The sequence below is a fragment of the Phyllobates terribilis genome, unplaced genomic scaffold (genome assembly GCF_046119375.1).
Source record: "Phyllobates terribilis strain yellow unplaced genomic scaffold, ASM4611937v1 Scaffold_7__3_contigs__length_470593459, whole genome shotgun sequence".
Taxonomy (NCBI): Eukaryota; Metazoa; Chordata; class Amphibia; order Anura; family Dendrobatidae; genus Phyllobates; species Phyllobates terribilis.
Window position 1 is genome coordinate 267,034,121 of NW_027362767.1, and position 17,588 is coordinate 267,051,708.

At 47.3% G+C, this 17,588-nt stretch overlaps 1 protein-coding gene across 4 annotated transcripts in view; it reads right to left on the reverse strand.

The window, feature by feature from the left end:
- The window catches only part of SETX (senataxin), a 94,148-nt gene that overhangs the window by 8,074 nt on the left and 68,486 nt on the right, over nucleotides 1–17,588 (reverse strand). For 2 of the 4 annotated variants that reach the window (XM_073640665.1, XM_073640664.1), the window contains exons 2-12: nucleotides 14,935–15,012; nucleotides 13,301–13,484; nucleotides 12,998–13,208; nucleotides 6,814–6,923; nucleotides 6,324–6,543; nucleotides 6,127–6,246; nucleotides 5,808–5,979; nucleotides 5,510–5,603; nucleotides 696–4,361; nucleotides 497–605; nucleotides 92–262 (exon numbers count right to left, since the gene is read on the reverse strand). In XM_073640665.1, the coding sequence (XP_073496766.1) occupies nucleotides 92–262; nucleotides 497–605; nucleotides 696–4,361; nucleotides 5,510–5,603; nucleotides 5,808–5,979; nucleotides 6,127–6,246; nucleotides 6,324–6,543; nucleotides 6,814–6,923; nucleotides 12,998–13,208; nucleotides 13,301–13,484; nucleotides 14,935–14,969 (5,092 nt within the window). In that variant the 5' untranslated portion in view covers nucleotides 14,970–15,012. The other 2 variants (XM_073640666.1, XM_073640667.1) reach the window with 2 other exon arrangements.

Below are 17,588 nucleotides of genomic sequence, written 5' to 3' on the forward strand. Positions count from 1 at the left end.
AATTACCCACAAGTTCTGGACTAGCTTGGAAGTGCTACCACATAATACATGGACAAATCCCAGATTTCCATCCTCCTGACTTTCTACTTACAATTCTGTACTTTTTGAGAGCGGGTAAATCGGAAGACATGTCCAAAATGATAGACCAGTGATGCTGGGGAATCTTTTTCCTCTGGGGAATGGCCGTCTGATGTGAGCAGGAAGACCAGGTCGTCCTCTTTTGGGTGATGTTGAAAGTTTAAGTCTTCATCCCGTATCCAGGCTGTTAAATGGGCAAAAATAGAAAACTAATGTGAAAAGCTGAAAGAGAAGGGACTTAAGGGGCCGTCCAGGCTTAGAAACAGTGCCTCACATCTATAGGTTGTGTCTGGTATTGCAACCCAGCTCTACTAAAATGGAGCTGCATTACCACACATGGCCTTTGGACATGAGTGGCGCTGTTTCTGAAAAATAGACTTTTACCAAGTACAAATTAAGTTTTATGTAAAAATTTTACCTCGAAATTCTCCTCGGTTGACCTGGCCATCGAGGCAGAAGTTCTGCAGGTGGAGTTTATATGGATGGGAGCTTTGTGGCCTCCGTCTTCCCATCCATTCTTGCGCCAGCTATTAACATGGAGGTTGTCACATTTGATTTTACTAATGTCCTCTAAGAAAAGCTTTGCACATAATTGGAAAAAAATATTACATCCTTACCGATTCAAAGGCATTCTGGAGCATCAGAGGAAAGAAGACCTTAAAATACTCATCATAGGAGGAGAACATCAGCGGCACCTTCATCAGTGGAAATGTGCACAGGTTACCGGGGGCTCCGAATTGCTGGAAGTTGGCAAACATTTCATATTTCCAGCGTAGGACCTCCTTCATGAGCCAGGCCTGATCCATTGGTGGCAAGCGTCCAGCTATAGTAATCTTATCTGCGCTGGTGTTTGTGGCGGGTGGAAGTGGGACATTATTTTGATTGGTTAGTGGCTGTAAAATGCCACTTGTCAGCACGGAGACCGGATACTTCCTCTGTGGCAGGATTAATTTAGGCAGAGGGGGTTTTGGAAGTTGATTTCTAGACTTTGGAAGCAATGGATACTTTGGGATATTTTCCAGGTCCTTTGTGAGGCTGGCAGTTCGGGAAGCAGTCTCAGTACTGAAAACCTTGGTTGTAGCCGCTTTTGTAGGTTTTTGGAGAGATGGCGGCAAACCAGGTCTAACAAACAGGTGATCATCAGTTTTCTCATATGTGACATGCATAGGACAATGATGACCAGGACCCAGCACAGGCTCGGAGCAGCCCGTATATTTGCACTTGATGGTTTCTTTTGCCTCCTGGTCAGCAGCAGGTTCCTCCCTGACAATGGACGGATATGGCCATCTGTCTTGGATGATTTTGGACTCCACCTGTGAGCACATATCCATGTCAACTGGATCAGGTTGGGTTAAAAATAAGTTGTTCTCGTCTTCATCTTCGTAATCCTCCAATTCATTCGCTGTACCCTCTGCCACAGGTGGAGGAGGTTGAGCCATAGTGTTCCTTGCCAGGCCATTAGATTCTTCTTCTCTCTTTTTGGGATCGGTTGAGGTTTGTGGTGACATCATTGGAGATTCCATTTTCTTAGAGATTTCATTCAGTCTTTCATTCTTATCAAGCCTGCTCTGTAGATAGGAGCAGTCATCAGTTGTTTTTTTTGTCGACTCTGCAGAGTTTTCCGAAGTTGGGTAGACATTCTCCCCTTTGTCACTTGACATCCTCTTTTCAACATGCTTTGGTCTCGACTGACGGTAAAACTGACGATCTTGACAAGCCAACATCTTTTTGTTCCCCTTCACCATAATAGATTGCGGAGAGATTAATTTGGCTTTCTGCTTCTTGGTTTCCACAAACCCGGCTGACTTTCCGTAGTTGCGTAGCTCAGTTAAGCTATCGAGAGACCGTTGGGATAAGTCGAAAGCTTTGCGAGGCCCTTTCTTCAGACCTAGTTTTTCAGCGGGGGAGGCTGGTTCGGGACACTTGTGTATTTTCTTTGGTGGGATCACAGCAAGTGACACTTTGCCTGGGCTCCCGGTCTTATGGAGTTGTCCATGTACCTTCAGCGGGCTTTTGCCTTTTGTCGTTTTGGTACTCAAAGCTTTATTCTGCTTTCTAACTTTTGCCTTGGTCTCCATCAAGGTGGTTTCTTTAGCAGTTTTGGATGGTTTTCTTTTAGAATCAAATCTAGAGTTTTTAGTATCGGTTTCAGATGAATTTTTCCCATAAAACTCAAAGATGTTCATTTTCTCACGCGAAGATCTGTCGTTTTTACATTCACCACCCGAAGCAGCATTTGCGGGTTGTACGGACTCTTGGAATTGCTTTTCAGCATCCTCTGCGGCTCTTTCAATGTCGTCATCACAGATATAATCCGTGTCATACCCCCACTGATCAAAGTTATCACTCAAATCAAAATCTCTGTCATGAGTTTGGTTGGTTTCGGGTTTTTTACATTTATTGGGTTTTTCCTCTTCCAGTTGCGAGTCTCCCCACACCGAGTAGATGTCATCCTGCGTCTCAAACTCAAAACACTGGGAGTTGTACTCGTCACAGTTCTCCGGCTCTTGCTTTATTTGTGCGCTTTTCAATTGTGCAAGTTTAGCTGAGGATGAAGAACTCGCATCTTCTGGTTTTTCCATTTTTGCAAACCTAATAAAGTCTGTCGGCTCGTCGTCTGAAGAATCGGAGATGGTTATGATCGGGTCTGAGAACAGTTCAGTTTCCGAGGAGTCTTTACTTGCAGTCACGTCTTGAGCGGCCAATCGATCGGAATCCTTATAGTCTCTGGGATCGTCAGGATCCGGCTGTTTAACAGTTTTTAGCAGCAACTTTTTTTTAACTTCAGACAATGGAAGGTTGTCGTCAGCTTCGCTATCCATCACGTGCTCTTTGCACACAGCCTCTGTCAGATGGTTGGGCTCCTTCTTAATCAGCATGACAGACTGATCGCTTCCTAGCGACAATCTTTGAAGCTGTTCGCTAACTGGAAGGTTGTCAATAGAGCTTTTAATTTTTTCGTGCAAGGATTTCCTGACCTGCGTCAGAGGTATGTCATCATCGTCACTTTCTTCGCTGCAGTCGCTTCTGTAATCACAAGGTTTCGCCCTTTCCCACAAATCTTTCTCTTTTTTAATGCGCACATAGCACGGTTTTACCACATTAGCCATCCTCGTGCTGCGGCTCATGTTACTTTCAAGTGCCGGAGCTTCAATTTTATCCTTCCTACTTGAAGACTTCGCCATGACGTCGCACAGTTTTGACTTCCATCCAGTTTGCTCTTTTTGCAGCCCCAGATTCTCTTGGACAGACATTTCATCTAGCTGTTCCTTTTTGACTGACGTCTTTAAGACAGACTTAAGCAAGGAAGAGCTGAGCTTGGTTTCTTTGGTTTGGACATCTTGGGGTTCCTTTTTAATTGAGAAAAGTAACCCTCCTGCCCCTCGTACTGAAGGCTTGCTGTAAGAGGGTGGTTCAATATCAGGAGAGGCTGCACTGCTACATCCAGACTCAAAAGACCTGCTCGAAGCAATATCTGGAGACCTACTACTACGCCCGAACCATTCATCATCCTCCTCCATTCTTTCGGTCTTAATGAAAGGAACAGAATGAACCTTGCTTATGGTCGTTGGCTCCAGAACAGAATTCGGGATCATTGCTGTCCGGTCCTTAATGCTCTTAATAACTTGGGTAAGGCAACTTTGTAGACCATGAACGTCGGATTTGCTAAAGTCGAGGTTCCAGAGAACGTTTCTCCTGATGACGAGATTGAGTTTATCTAGATATTGCTTACAGCTCAAGTTCTGCCCCAGATTGTAGCCCTCACGCAAAAGGCTTCGAATCAGCTGTATACATGCAGACTGCACGGAGGAAGGTGCCTGAGAGTTTGGTGAAGACGACAAAGGAGATGAAGTGGAAGTTTTTGGATTTTGCCAGGCAGTCGTGTCCTGGATTGGAATCATGGAGCCCTTGACAAGAGCCTCAACCCACTTGTGAGAGCTCACCCAGAGTAAATGAAGGCACTTTTTGCTTCTATGTAGTTCGACAATAGAAATCAAAACCCTGATAAAAAGCTCCGTGACCTTGTCGCACTGACTGCTCCTTTGATTGAGTATGTCCTTTATTTCAGAGTACAGGTGGTGAATCACCTCCATGATATAGGCCACCCCCAGGTCTTTCAGATCCATGACTGACTGTACGTAGGGTATGAACCATAAGAAGGTGCTGTTGTGGACCCGCATATCCTGGCCGATGTCAGACTGCAAAATGTTAGCCAGGCTTTGCATATCTTCATACATGTTCGGGCAATAGTCAGGGCAAATTGCACTTTTCCAGCCAGTGTCCTGCAAATATGTATGGACAGACTGTGAAAACATGCCAGAAGAAGAAAAAAACCTGTCTGCGTGATGTGTGTGGTACTGCAGCTCACCATGCAATGCTATGTACCGCCTGTGGGTAGGGGTGGTGCTGCATTTATTACATATCAATACCTCCCCTATTTGTACTGTGGAGCCTAAAATAAAAATGGTAGACAAATCTCCATAAAAATCTGCTTCTAAAAGGTGCAAGTAATCAGGCGAAACTGCAAATAAGGAAATAGGTTTAACCATTTAGTGATTACTAATACATCTCTCTAAAGGGGTCATTAAAAGTGCCTTAAATCACCCAATTTGCATGTTTTAGAAGCCTGGAATAGGTGTCCCCCATTCCAGGAATAGGTGTCCCCCATTCCAGGAATAGGTGTCCCCCATTCCAGGAATAGCAGTAGTTGGGCTAATGACTGCTGGGCTTCGGCTCTAAATGGCTAAGATCAGAGAAGCCACTGATCCCAGCTGTTCAACTGCCCATATGCCACAAGCTGTAGCAACAGAATTGCTGTTTTTTTGGGAGGTTTTTTGTCATTATCCAAAATAAAATAAGGGATCAAAAAGTTGCATTTGCCCCGAAAAAAATAAAACTAATTTGTCCCCCATAAAACAAGCCCTCATCTGGCTAGGACTTAAGAAAAAAAACAACTAAAATTAGAGGCCAGTATAAAAGTAAAACATGAAATAAATGACTAGACACAGAAGCGTGGCGAAACCGCGTCATCCGGGTGCAGATACTGGGCATGTGGACGCTCTCATACTGATTTTGGGCTGTAAGTAGATGGTGCTTTTATACCTTGAATGCCTATACTGAATTTATATGCTGATATTTGTATTTCTGGGCTTTCTGAACAGACTCACCTTGAGGCGGCTACACAGGATTGAATTTATATGTGCATCTTTCCACATAGTCTGTTAGCTGAGAGATTCCCGGCTTATTTTTAATTGTACATTTTTATGTATTTATCTTCAATAAAAAAAAAATTGTATTTGTTAATCTCCTAAAGCATGTCTCTTCATAACCTGAGGTTATTTCCATTGGGCAGGGTTTAGATAAAAAATAAGTCTCACAAAAAAAAAAAAAGTTCTTAAAATAGGTTTGGGCTTATTTTGCCTATTTTTACCTTTTTTGGTTTCTCAGTGTTGAAGCTATACACCATCTGACTACAGGAGACCAAGTCATCGTCATCATCAGAGTCGGGCTCTAACTTTGTCGGCCTTTAGAAAGAGACAATAAGTTATACTCATGTGTATCTGAGATCACACATCACATTATCTAAAATGCATAGACCTATATACAGACAGGAGATTATACATGTAAAAGGAGATCAATCACATCAGAAAACAATCACCTCTGATCGGCAGAATAAAACAAAAACAAGCTATTTGTGGAAAAGCTGTGTCGGAGAAGTTTAGACTGACCTCTGACAACTTTTCCTGATGTTTTCGATCTCGTCGTTGTAGCTCGGGCTGGCGATGATGGTTTGAAACGCTTGGATTGGATCAATCAGTTGTCCCCAAACTTTAGATCCCAGGCGATCGAGGATTATCATGAAGCAGTGGAGCGCTGGCCAAAAGGGATTTCTGCTTTCATCTAAAAAGCAAAAAACACTAATGGTAGTGATCAATATGGAAACGGTAAGTTTGTGGTGGCAAGGGGTGCAGATAGGCGTCATCATTCCATCACCCTCTTAATCCCAGCTCCGCACTTGCCATGTGTTAGTGCACCCTACATACATACCCTCCGTGTGCTTCTCCATCACATGAAGAATGGACTGCATGAAGTCGTTCTGCTTGTCTGGTCCAAGCAGCAGGGAGTCCATTGCCTGTTCCTCAAGTACAGTCAGTAACATGCAGATGCCTGCAATAACCAAACACGGGGTCATAACAGTGAGGGGAACGTCAGTGGGAAGCAGAGATTGATAGGAGTGTGCTCACCTAGCCAATAGTTCTTGTAATTAGAGCCGTTATACAGGTGAGCCGGCAGGAGGATGAGCCTCCCGTCTTCTATCTCTGTGAAGCTGTAAATGTCTGGATTTTCAAACAGCCCGAGTTCAATGACCTTAAACAAGCAGGTGAACACGGCCTGAAGGTCATAGTAGTCATCCCGATCTACCTTCCCCTGAGTCCTGGTCGTCAGAATAGCCCAGCGCCGGATCTGAACAGGACAAGGAAGGGAGACGATGGGAAAAGGAAAATGGAAAAGGAGTCAGAAAAGACTAAAATATAAAAGTGGTAATAGAGAAGAAAAAAGTCCTTTTGGATTAAATGTTTACTCTGACAGGTCAGGTTACATCTATAGCGTAAAGTGGTGCCAATGTAGCCCCAGCTCCACTTTCTGGGAGGACAGAGGAGGAAGGACGAAGGAAGCCAGGAGGGAGATTGGATGGAGAAGAAGAAAGGAAAGGAGGATATGAAACAAACTCACGCTCTCATTGGGATGTACGAGGAGGAGATAAATTCCTGGCAGTTTCTCGTACACCTGGAAGGGGTTGTTCACGTGCTCCATCTTGCACAAGGCATCAACACAGAGTTCACCTGACAAAAGAAAAGGAGATGCATGATGGAGGTCATGAACTTGGGTCCTGCACTTGCAAGCATTTATTGTGATGGCCATATACCCTAGGACATATGGAAAGGAGTTGTCCTGATGGGATTTTACCCTTGTATGCCCTAGGATACACAACACCACAAGAGGGTCACATCTGGAGTCTAGTACAGGTAAGGAATTTCAGGAGGATCAATAATGAAAAAAAGTTAGCACTATGCCCAACTTTAGTCAGTCTATGGCCATCAACATCATGAATATTCACCACTCCTTTGAGGTGATTAAGTGACCATCTTCATCCATAATTCCAGCAACACTAAATACAGATGGGTAAACGCTCCCTCAATTGAATGCCACCAACTTGCCACCAAATTCTTAAAAGTTTGCATCTCAAAATTAAAATTATGGCTAAAAACACAATCCAATATTTAAATTTGTCCAATGTGACCCGACAGCCCAGATGTTAAACGACATGCCTCAAACATTGTTCCTGCGCTTTATGACCACGAACCAAAGGCACTAAATATTCAGAATTTTCTAATTTTACCAAAAACTCTACAACCCCACCCCTCCATTTACCCCTCAAATCAGTGGCTTCCAGTATCCTCACAGTCCACATTGGTTCCATAATTGAAGGATGCGGTGGCCAAAAAAAAAAAATCAGATTGTCCAAACGTCTCATCTCTAGCAATGCCGACATCCGTCATGATCCGGATTTCAGAATTAGAGTGACAGATTCTCAGTTACTTTCAGTCTGCTATCAAGTCACTCAGCCGGACAAAACTACTGCACTGAATTTCCTCATTGTTCAGGAAGATGGCAAAATATTGCCCATTTTTCGGAACCAATTATAGGACTTCTGAGACCAAAGTGACTGGCGGAGAGAGTATCCATAGACCTCAATAATCAGGTGCCGGTCACTAATTTCTAGGCATGCTGCCTCCCGGGTGCAATAGGCAAGAACGGGTAACACTGTTCTACAGCCAAATTGTTTCAGAGTCAAAAACAGTTGAACTTAACTAAATATGTGGTTCAGAAAACGAATATGAAGCTTAAATTTGCTGATTGGCTCTAATTTTCAAGATCCAGAGGTGGCTGTAATTACTTATGACACCTTTCATGCAGGCTTATAGAAACATTGTGTTTTTTATTATGTTCTTATTGCATTGTTAGTAGCTCATCTATTACGTCTATTAAGCCTTCAATATTCTATCTTAGGGTGACAAATCAAAAACACCAACTTCACTCCAATGACGTAGTCCTAATTACAGTCGCATCACCTACTTTTATAAATGCAGTCTGTGTATGGTATACGGTTTTAGGACATCTTAGCTGGAACACTAGGCAGGTTCTTTCACACCGTACCTATCCCTGCCTTGCCCCCAAGCACGGCCCTGGCTAGTGCGTGGGGCAGCAGGAACGCTAGCCCTGCTCTATAAGGACACAAAGGGAAACAGCAAGGGTAACAGAAAGCAGCAATCACTCAATGCGCACCCAGATAAAGAGGCAAACCAAAAAGGGAGACAAGTAAAAAAAAGGAAGACACCAGACAAACTTATAAAAACAGCAGTCTCCAGAGACTACTCCTCTTTCCAAGGCTCACAGCTGAAAACTAATTCCAGCATATAGCAAGCTATCACTGGCAACAACCCAAGCTAAGTGGTGAGTACTTATACCAGAGGGGAGTGGAGACAGTCAGAACAGCCAAGAACTCAGGACAGTTCAGAAAGCTTTAGGAGACTAGCAGGAGTGTTTAACCCTTGCAACAAATGAACAAGGCAAATCTGCACAGCTAACTAAGCAAAGCAGATTAACCAGTGCAGTCGTGCATGTATCCAAACACTGCGATCTTCTGACCCCTGAAATAGAGGAGACCACTTTTCGCGGTACTCCCGTGACACCTACAATCCGTATTTTAGCTGCAGAATATGAGATCAGGACAAGAGTTGGTCTCCACACATGCCAATAGTCTTGCCCAGTGGTTGCATGGGAAGAGGCAATCTATGCCTTTTGTGGTCCCAATCATCTGGAGAGAGCCAACCGATCACATTACCAATTGCCATTTCTGCATGGTGCCCCCTTATTAGGAAAGGAGTTTCAAGAAAGAAGTGGACTTTACAGTATCCAAACATTCCATCTGCAATACGCCCAGTACCACATACAGAAGAACTGCCGGTTCCAAAAGTACCAGAAACATTTTCACTTGACTCAAGTGATAAGAAAAGAGGGCGCTCGGTATCATGAAGCATCTTCCGCTCACAACCCAGACTGCCAGCAACCTCAGCTGAACCACACCTTCTAACACAAAGTGAACTGAACAAACTTTTTAGACATTTGGATCTGGCCAAGAGTGAGGCTGAGCTCTTAGGTTCCCGGATACAGCAGTAGAATTTCCTAGCTGGCAATGTTCAGATGTTTTTGTTCCGTATCCGTGATAAAAATCTTGTCCAATACTTCTTCATGGAGAGTTATCTTTTGGCATGCAACAACATCAACAGTTTAATATAAGCTCTGAAGATAATTTCTCTGGATTATGACTTAAGGCTCTTCATCAATTCATCCAAAGCAAGCCTAAAAGTCATCTTGCTGCATAATGACAAGGTGCTACCTTCAATTCCAGTTGGTTAATGGAGTCCACATGAAAGAAACCGCTGTTGAGGTGCCTGAACAACAACAAACATTTGTGGCCCCTCTGTGGTAACTTAAATGGTGGTTGCCCTCTTACTTGGTCTCCAGGGTGGATACACAAAGTAGTGCTGCTTTCTATGTCAGTGGGATAGTCGTGCAAGAGAATATCACTACAGTAAAAGACTGGGCCCTCTGACATTCACTTCAGCCAGGGAGTAAACATGTTCTGCACCCAACACACGATATTGTTTCCACCACTGCATTGGGCCTAATGAAGAACTTTCTAACGGTAATAGATAAAAGTGCAGCAGCATTCGAGTATCTCATTAATAAATTTCCAAGGTCTGAATGAAGCAAATATAAAAGGAAGGAACCTTTATTGGACCTCAGATTCGTAAGCTTCTTCAAGATGAAGAGTTCCTCCACTTGTTGCAGGGCAAGGAAAAGGCTGCATGGGTAGCATTCGCATTAGTGGGAACCTCAGGAGCAGATAACTATGAAGAGTTGGTGGAAAATCTTCTCAAATCACAAAAATCTTAGCTGTAACAAGTCCTTCAAGATTCATTTCTTACATTTGCATCTAGATTTTTTTCCACCAAACTGTTGAGCAGCGAGCGACGAGCACGGTAAGAGATTTCACCAAGATATTGCAACTATGTAGTAAAGATATCAAGAAAAATGTAATCCATCAATGCTTACAGATTATTGTTGAAAATTGTAAGAGATGATCCGATGCAGGAGTACAAGAGACAAGCAAAAAAGGAGTTGTCACTGAATGAGGACCAAATTTTGTATTGCAATCTCTAACTTTATAATCCCCAATAGTGTTTAGACAGGTTTTACTTATTTGAATTGTTGCCAAGTTTCCTCTAAATAAATATCAGAAAATTGATATAAAAATATTCTGCATCTTTATACTTTGCAAAAATAATGTTTCAAAAGTACTGAAAATTGAATGGATTAATTATATGTAGCAGTAAAAGCAATGAAAATTTCTCATTGTCAGATGAAAATCCAGATCAAAATCATTAAAAAAATGGCTCATTCCATAACTGAACCTGACAACTTTTGCAAATATGTAGAACAGCGATATCAATGCATTGTCTCTGCTCCATCACTGCACCCACCATCATTAAAATCTACTTTGTAGGAACGCTTCAAAACAAAAATCGTCTGCCATCGTCCACCATGTTCTTTGTAAAAAAAAAAAAAAGCACAGCTTAATTGTGCCTTTTCTAAACACACTTGGCTCATTTACCAGCAGCTGTATAACTCCAGAGAACTCCTCTAGCCAACCACCAAGCAGGTTATGATGGGACAACGCCTGCCCATGTGCCTCAAACAGATCTCCCACTTAGGACCCCCCACTCTTATGAGCCACAGAGGGTGTATTACACAGACAAAAATTCATTGGAGGGGGTACCTGCCCCATCGCTGGCAAAAGCCACCATTTACGCGACACTTTGGAGCCAGATGGTAACCTCTTAAATTACGCCTGAATCACCATACCAGTCACACACATATGCAATTCTCTTTCCTCTCCATCTACTCCTGATCTATATTGTACAGCAAGTGGCCATCCATAGGAATTCACTAGGTTTATTTTTGCTTTAAAAGCACACAGAGGCCGTATGATTATAATACACACGTGACAGAAGCTATGGAGAGGTAAAAGCACGAGGATCTCAAAATATTCACCGTCTAATCCAATTGAAGAAGTGAAATATAGAATTATAAAGCCTAACTTTTAATATTTAATTTAAAATAGACACAGAGTACAGCATTAATACAAAAGCACAAAAATTCTCCCAGACTACGAATAATCTTAGTGCTGTAAAAAAGATGTATCTAGGTAGATTCAATGGTTATTATATTAATCTTCTGACCTCAATTATAATGGTCAGAAATAACCACTGAACCACACTCCAGGACCCCCTATATTTTATATTGAAAACTAGAATTCACTGTCCTTGATATCAGCTATCATGAACACTATAATCAATGGTAAATATAGCTCTATAGCGATTACTATACCGATAACACGGGTGTCCACCTGGTTGTTTAGCAAAGAGCAACCATTGGCATTAAGTGCATAAAGGCACCAACTAATCAGTAACAGCACTAATTTCACTTATAACGAGATGGCCCTACGCGTTTCATCAAACAGTTTACTGCTTTGCTTCATCCGCGGCTGGCAGTGTTTCACAATAATACTGATCGATGATAAGATATCATATTGGCAAGATTGCTGTCCACAAGAGGTTATATGCATTTCACTCCAATTGGGTTAGACAGTGAATTTTTTGGAGAAATTCAGTTCATAATATTTCAGTGAATTTATTATTTCACATGAGGATCTCAACACGAAGAAATGAATAGGTGCCGAAATCAAGGACAGAAGGTTTTTAGCAGGTGGCTCTAAAACAAAGCACATAAGGATCTCAGCAACAAAACCGACCAAGCAATAATCACTCCTGCTGGGAAACTGCGGAGCTGTGACACGACAGACGTTGCCACAAACACCACATTGGCAAAGATCCTAGGTGAACAATTAACAACCCAGCACCAAAGTGGTTCCCTGAGTTGTCAGGGAAGAATAATCCTGATGGAACACATACGTTCAGGACGTCGGAGAAACTTCTTCGTAAAATCACTTGGCAAAGTCAAGAATTGAATCTTCGAGTTGTAGGTAAATTCTGTGCAATCCAATCCTTGGGGTAAACTCCTCCACGGAGGGCAATTTCCTACTGATTATGACAACAGGACCATACAGGAAGAACTGGGCTCAGTGGGTAGCACCAGGTATCTGGGGGTTCATATTGCACCAAGGGTAACATGTACATGGTGTTTGTATCCCTGACAATCCAGAGTTTAGTTGCTCGCTCATATCATTCCAATAGCTCAGTGTGAAACTGAAATTTAGATTTTGACAGACTGATATGAATGGCAGCGACTTCTGTAATGTGCAGAATATGATAGCACTATATACACAAGAAAAAAAAAAGTCCAAATTCCATTCTTGGCCCCCTGCATTAAGTCTAGTTTTAGGACAAGCAGAAGTTATCTGCGCATTTAATCCTGTCAATCCTCGAGAAATTACTTTTTGATGTTCCTTTGGTGCAGTCTGTAAATTGTGGACAATTGAGGATAACGTGAAAAAAAAAATTGGGTCCTGAAAGAACTTAAAAAACAAACAAACAAAAAAAACCTTTTTTTGGTCAACGAGTGAAAGAGGAAGAAAAAAAAGTTTTCTACCAAACTCGATAAGTATTTGTTTGTGGCATTTTGGCTGGTTGGTATTTTTCTTGTTTTGGGCCTTATTAGAAGGTGCTTCAAAGACTAGTGGAGGTGGCAGAGATGCAAAAGCTCCTGAAACGACGGCCAATAAATCTAAATCTGGGTCGTGAGGATTCCAGCGTCCTCGCCCGGTACTTACTAACGCGCTCATTGAGCAGCAGATACGGAAACTTGAGTATTTCCAGCAGCGGTACCCGTACGCAGCTCTCGAAGTTTGGGCCAGTGTACCCAAAAAGTTGCTTCTCTCCATCTTCCTCCACCAGAAACAACTCGTCATCCTCGTCTATCTCCTCTCGCATGGACTTCTCCAGCTGAGCAATGATCCGTGACATCTCCATGCTCCATAAAGTCTGAGAGAATGGAAACAATGAATGAGAATCTACAAAAGAAATGAGTACACCAGTGTGTGTGTGGGGTGTGTATATGAAGGGTCAGCGTCCACCTTGTGCAGCTGCGGCGCCTCCTCCCGGACACGATGGTACTCCACCACACACTCCATGCAGTAGGAGAGGTCATCGTCAGCTCCGGCAAGGTCATCGCTCCGCAGGTCCCTGGCGGCATAGCTCTTCAGCAGATCTACAGCGACAGCACCCCCCGGCGTGCACCAGCGGCACGTGCTCATTATCCTGCAGATCAGGGGAGAAGGACAGTGAGTGACACCGTGATGAGGGGCGACAGAGCGAGCTCATTTTGTGCCTTTATTCCCACTAGCCCAGACGACAGTACAAACTAGTACAACCAGTCAGCACTGAGAACGTGTGGAGAGTCCTGCAGCCGTACGACAGGAGCTAACAATCTACATGGTGGGGCAGAAGGGACCCCCCGACACACGCCTCTGAGGGGCAGTAAAGGGACCCCCCGACACACGCCTCTGAGGGGCAGTAAGGGGACCCCCCCGACACACGCCTCTGAGGGGCAGTAAGGGGACCCCCCCGACACACGCCTCTGAGGGGCAGTAAGGGGACCCCCCCGACACACACCTCTGAGGGGCAGTAAGGGGACCCCCCCGACACACGCCTCTGAGGGGCAGTAAGGGGACCCCCCCGACACACGCCTCTGAGGGGCAGTAAGGGGACCCCCCCGACACACGCCTCTGAGGGGCAGTAAGGGGACCCCCCCGACACACGCCTCTGAGGGGCAGTAAGGGGACCCCCCCGACACACGCCTCTGAGGGGCAGTAAGGGGACCCCCCCGACACACGCCTCTGAGGGGCAGTAAGGGGACCCCCCCGACACACGCCTCTGAGGGGCAGTAAGGGGACCCCCCGACACACGCCTCTGAGGGGCAGTAAGGGGACCCCCCGACACACGCCTCTGAGGGGCAGTAAGGGGACCCCCCCGACACACGCCTCTGAGGGGCAGTAAGGGGACCCCCCCGACACACGCCTCTGAGGGGCAGTAAGGGGACCCCCCCGACACACGCCTCTGAGGGGCAGTAAGGGGACCCCCCCGACACACGCCTCTGAGGGGCAGTAAGGGGACCCCCCCGACACACGCCTCTGAGGGGCAGTAAGGGGACCCCCCGACACACGCCTCTGAGGGGCAGTAAGGGGACCCCCCCGACACACGCCTCTGAGGGGCAGTAAGGGGACCCCCCCGACACACGCCTCTGAGGGGCAGTAAGGGGACCCCCCCGACACACGCCTCTGAGGGGCAGTAAGGGGACCCCCCCGACACACGCCTCTGAGGGGCAGTAAGGGGACCCCCCGACACACGCCTCTGAGGGGCAGAGCAGGTGGTCACAGGCACAGCCGTCATGGCGTCTGCCATACACATGATCCACCACCAGAGACAACCACATAACACAGACCCCTAACAGTGAACTCTATAGTTACTGACATGCACAGAGCACAGCCCATAGTAACGTGTAGAATGTACCCCAATACCCGCCCTGCTGCCTCCACAGCCGGCCCTCACCCTCCTCCTGCCCGCAGTGTCAGCCCTCCTCCGCCATGGCCTCAGCTCTACCCCCGAGGCCTTCTTCTTCCGCTCAGTCCCCGGCCTCACGTTAGAGCTACTGCCGCCAACTGCTCGGCCCCGCCCCGGAAGTGATGTACGTCCGCCTGCTGCTATTTACCTGGTCCAAGACAGCGGAGCCTCCGCCCACAACATGGCGGCTGATCATGTCATTGGGAGAGCCCAGATGCGGGGTGTCCTGTGGGTACAGAAATGTTCATACAGGTGTCACTCCTCACACACCGCAACCGCAGCACAGCCTCATCACACACCACGGCTGCTGCAGAACCTCCTCACACACCGCAACCGCAGCACAGCCTCATCACACACCACGGCTGCTGCAGAACCTCCTCACACACCGCAACCGCTGCACAACCTCATCACACACCACGGCTGCTGCAGAACCTCCTCACACACCGCAAACGCTGCACAACCTCATCACACACCACAGCTGCTGCAGAACCTCCTCACACACCGCAACCGCTGCACAACCTCATCACACACCACGGCTGCTGCAGAACCTCCTCACACACCGCAACCGCTGCACAACCTCATCACACACCACGGCTGCTGCAGAACCTCCTCACACACCGCAACCGCTGCACAACCTCATCACACACCACGGCTGCTGCAGAACCTCCTCACACACACCGCAGCCGCTGCAGAAACTCATCACACACCACGGCTGCTGCAGAACCTCCTCACACACCGCAACCGCTGCACAACCTCATCACACACCACGGCTGCTGCAGAACCTCCTCACACACCACGGCTGCTGCAGAACCTCCTCACACACCGCAACCGCTGCACAACCTCATCACACACCACGGCTGCTGCAGAACCTCCTCACACACCGCAACCGCTGCACAAAATAATCACACACCACGGCTGCTGCAGAACCTCCTCACACACCGCAACCGCTGCACAACCTCATCACACACCACGGCTGCTGCGGAACCTCCTCACACACCGCAGCCGCTGCACAACCTCATCACACACCACGGCTGCTGCAGAACCTCCTCACACACCGCAACCGCTGCACAACCTCATCACACACCACGGCTGCTGCAGAACCTCCTCACACACCGCAACCACTGCACAACCTCATCACACACCGCAACCGCAGCACAGCCTCATCACACACCACGGCTGCTGCAGAACCTCCTCACACACCGCAACCGCAGCACAACCTCATCACACACCACGGCTGCTGCAGAACCTCCTCACACACCGCAAACGCTGCACAACCTCATCACACACCACAGCTGCTGCAGAACCTCCTCACACACCGCAACCGCTGCACAACCTCATCACACACCACGGCTGCTGCAGAACCTCCTCACACACCGCAACCGCTGCACAACCTCATCACACATCACGGCTGCTGCAGAACCTCCTCACACACCGCAACCGCTGCACAACCTCATCACACACCACGGCTGCTGCAGAACCTCCTCACACACCGCAAACGCTGCACAACCTCATCACACACCACAGCTGCTGCAGAACCTCCTCACACACCGCAACCGCTGCACAACCTCATCACACACCACGGCTGCTGCAGAACCTCCTCACACACCGCAACCGCTGCACAACCTCATCACACACCACGGCTGCTGCAGAACCTCCTCACACACCGCAACCGCTGCACAACCTCATCACACACCACGGCTGCTGCAGAACCTCCTCACACACCGCAACCGCTGCACAACCTCATCACACACCACGGCTGCTGCAGAACCTCCTCACACACACCGCAGCCGCTGCAGAAACTCATCACACACCACGGCTGCTGCAGAACCTCCTCACACACCGCAACCGCTGCACAACCTCATCACACACCACGGCTGCTGCAGAACCTCCTCACACACCACGGCTGCTGCAGAACCTCCTCACACACCGCAACCGCTGCACAACCTCATCACACACCACGGCTGCTGCAGAACCTCCTCACACACCGCAACCGCTGCACAAAATAATCACACACCACGGCTGCTGCAGAACCTCCTCACACACCGCAACCGCTGCACAACCTCATCACACACCACGGCTGCTGCGGAACCTCCTCACACACCGCAGCCGCTGCACAACCTCATCACACACCACGGCTGCTGCAGAACCTCCTCACACACCGCAACCGCTGCACAACCTCATCACACACCACGGCTGCTGCAGAACCTCCTCACACACCGCAACCACTGCACAACCTCATCACACACCACGGCTGCTGCAGAACCTCCTCACACACCGCAGCCGCTGCACAACCTCTTCACACACCACGGCTGCTGCACAACTTCCTCACACACCGCAACCGCTGCACAACCTCATCACACACCACGGCTGCTGCAGAACCTCCTCACACACCGCAACCGCTGCATAACCTCATCACACACCACGGCTGCTGCAGAACTTCCTCACACACCGCAGCCGCTGCAGAACCTCCTCACACACAGCAGCCGCTGCAGAACCTCCTCACACACCGCAGCCGCTGCAGAACCTCATTACACACCACGGCTGCTGCAGAACCTCCTCACACACCGCAGCCGCTGCACAACCTCATCACACACCACAGCTGCTGCAGAACCTCCTCACACACCGCAGCCGCTGCAGAACCTCATTACACACCGCAGCTGCTGCACAACCTCATCACACACCACGGCTGCTGCACAACCTCCTCACACACCGCAGCCGCTGCAGAACCTCATTACACACCCCAGCCGCTGCAGAACCTCATTACACACCACGGCTGCTGCAGAACCTCATTACACACCACGG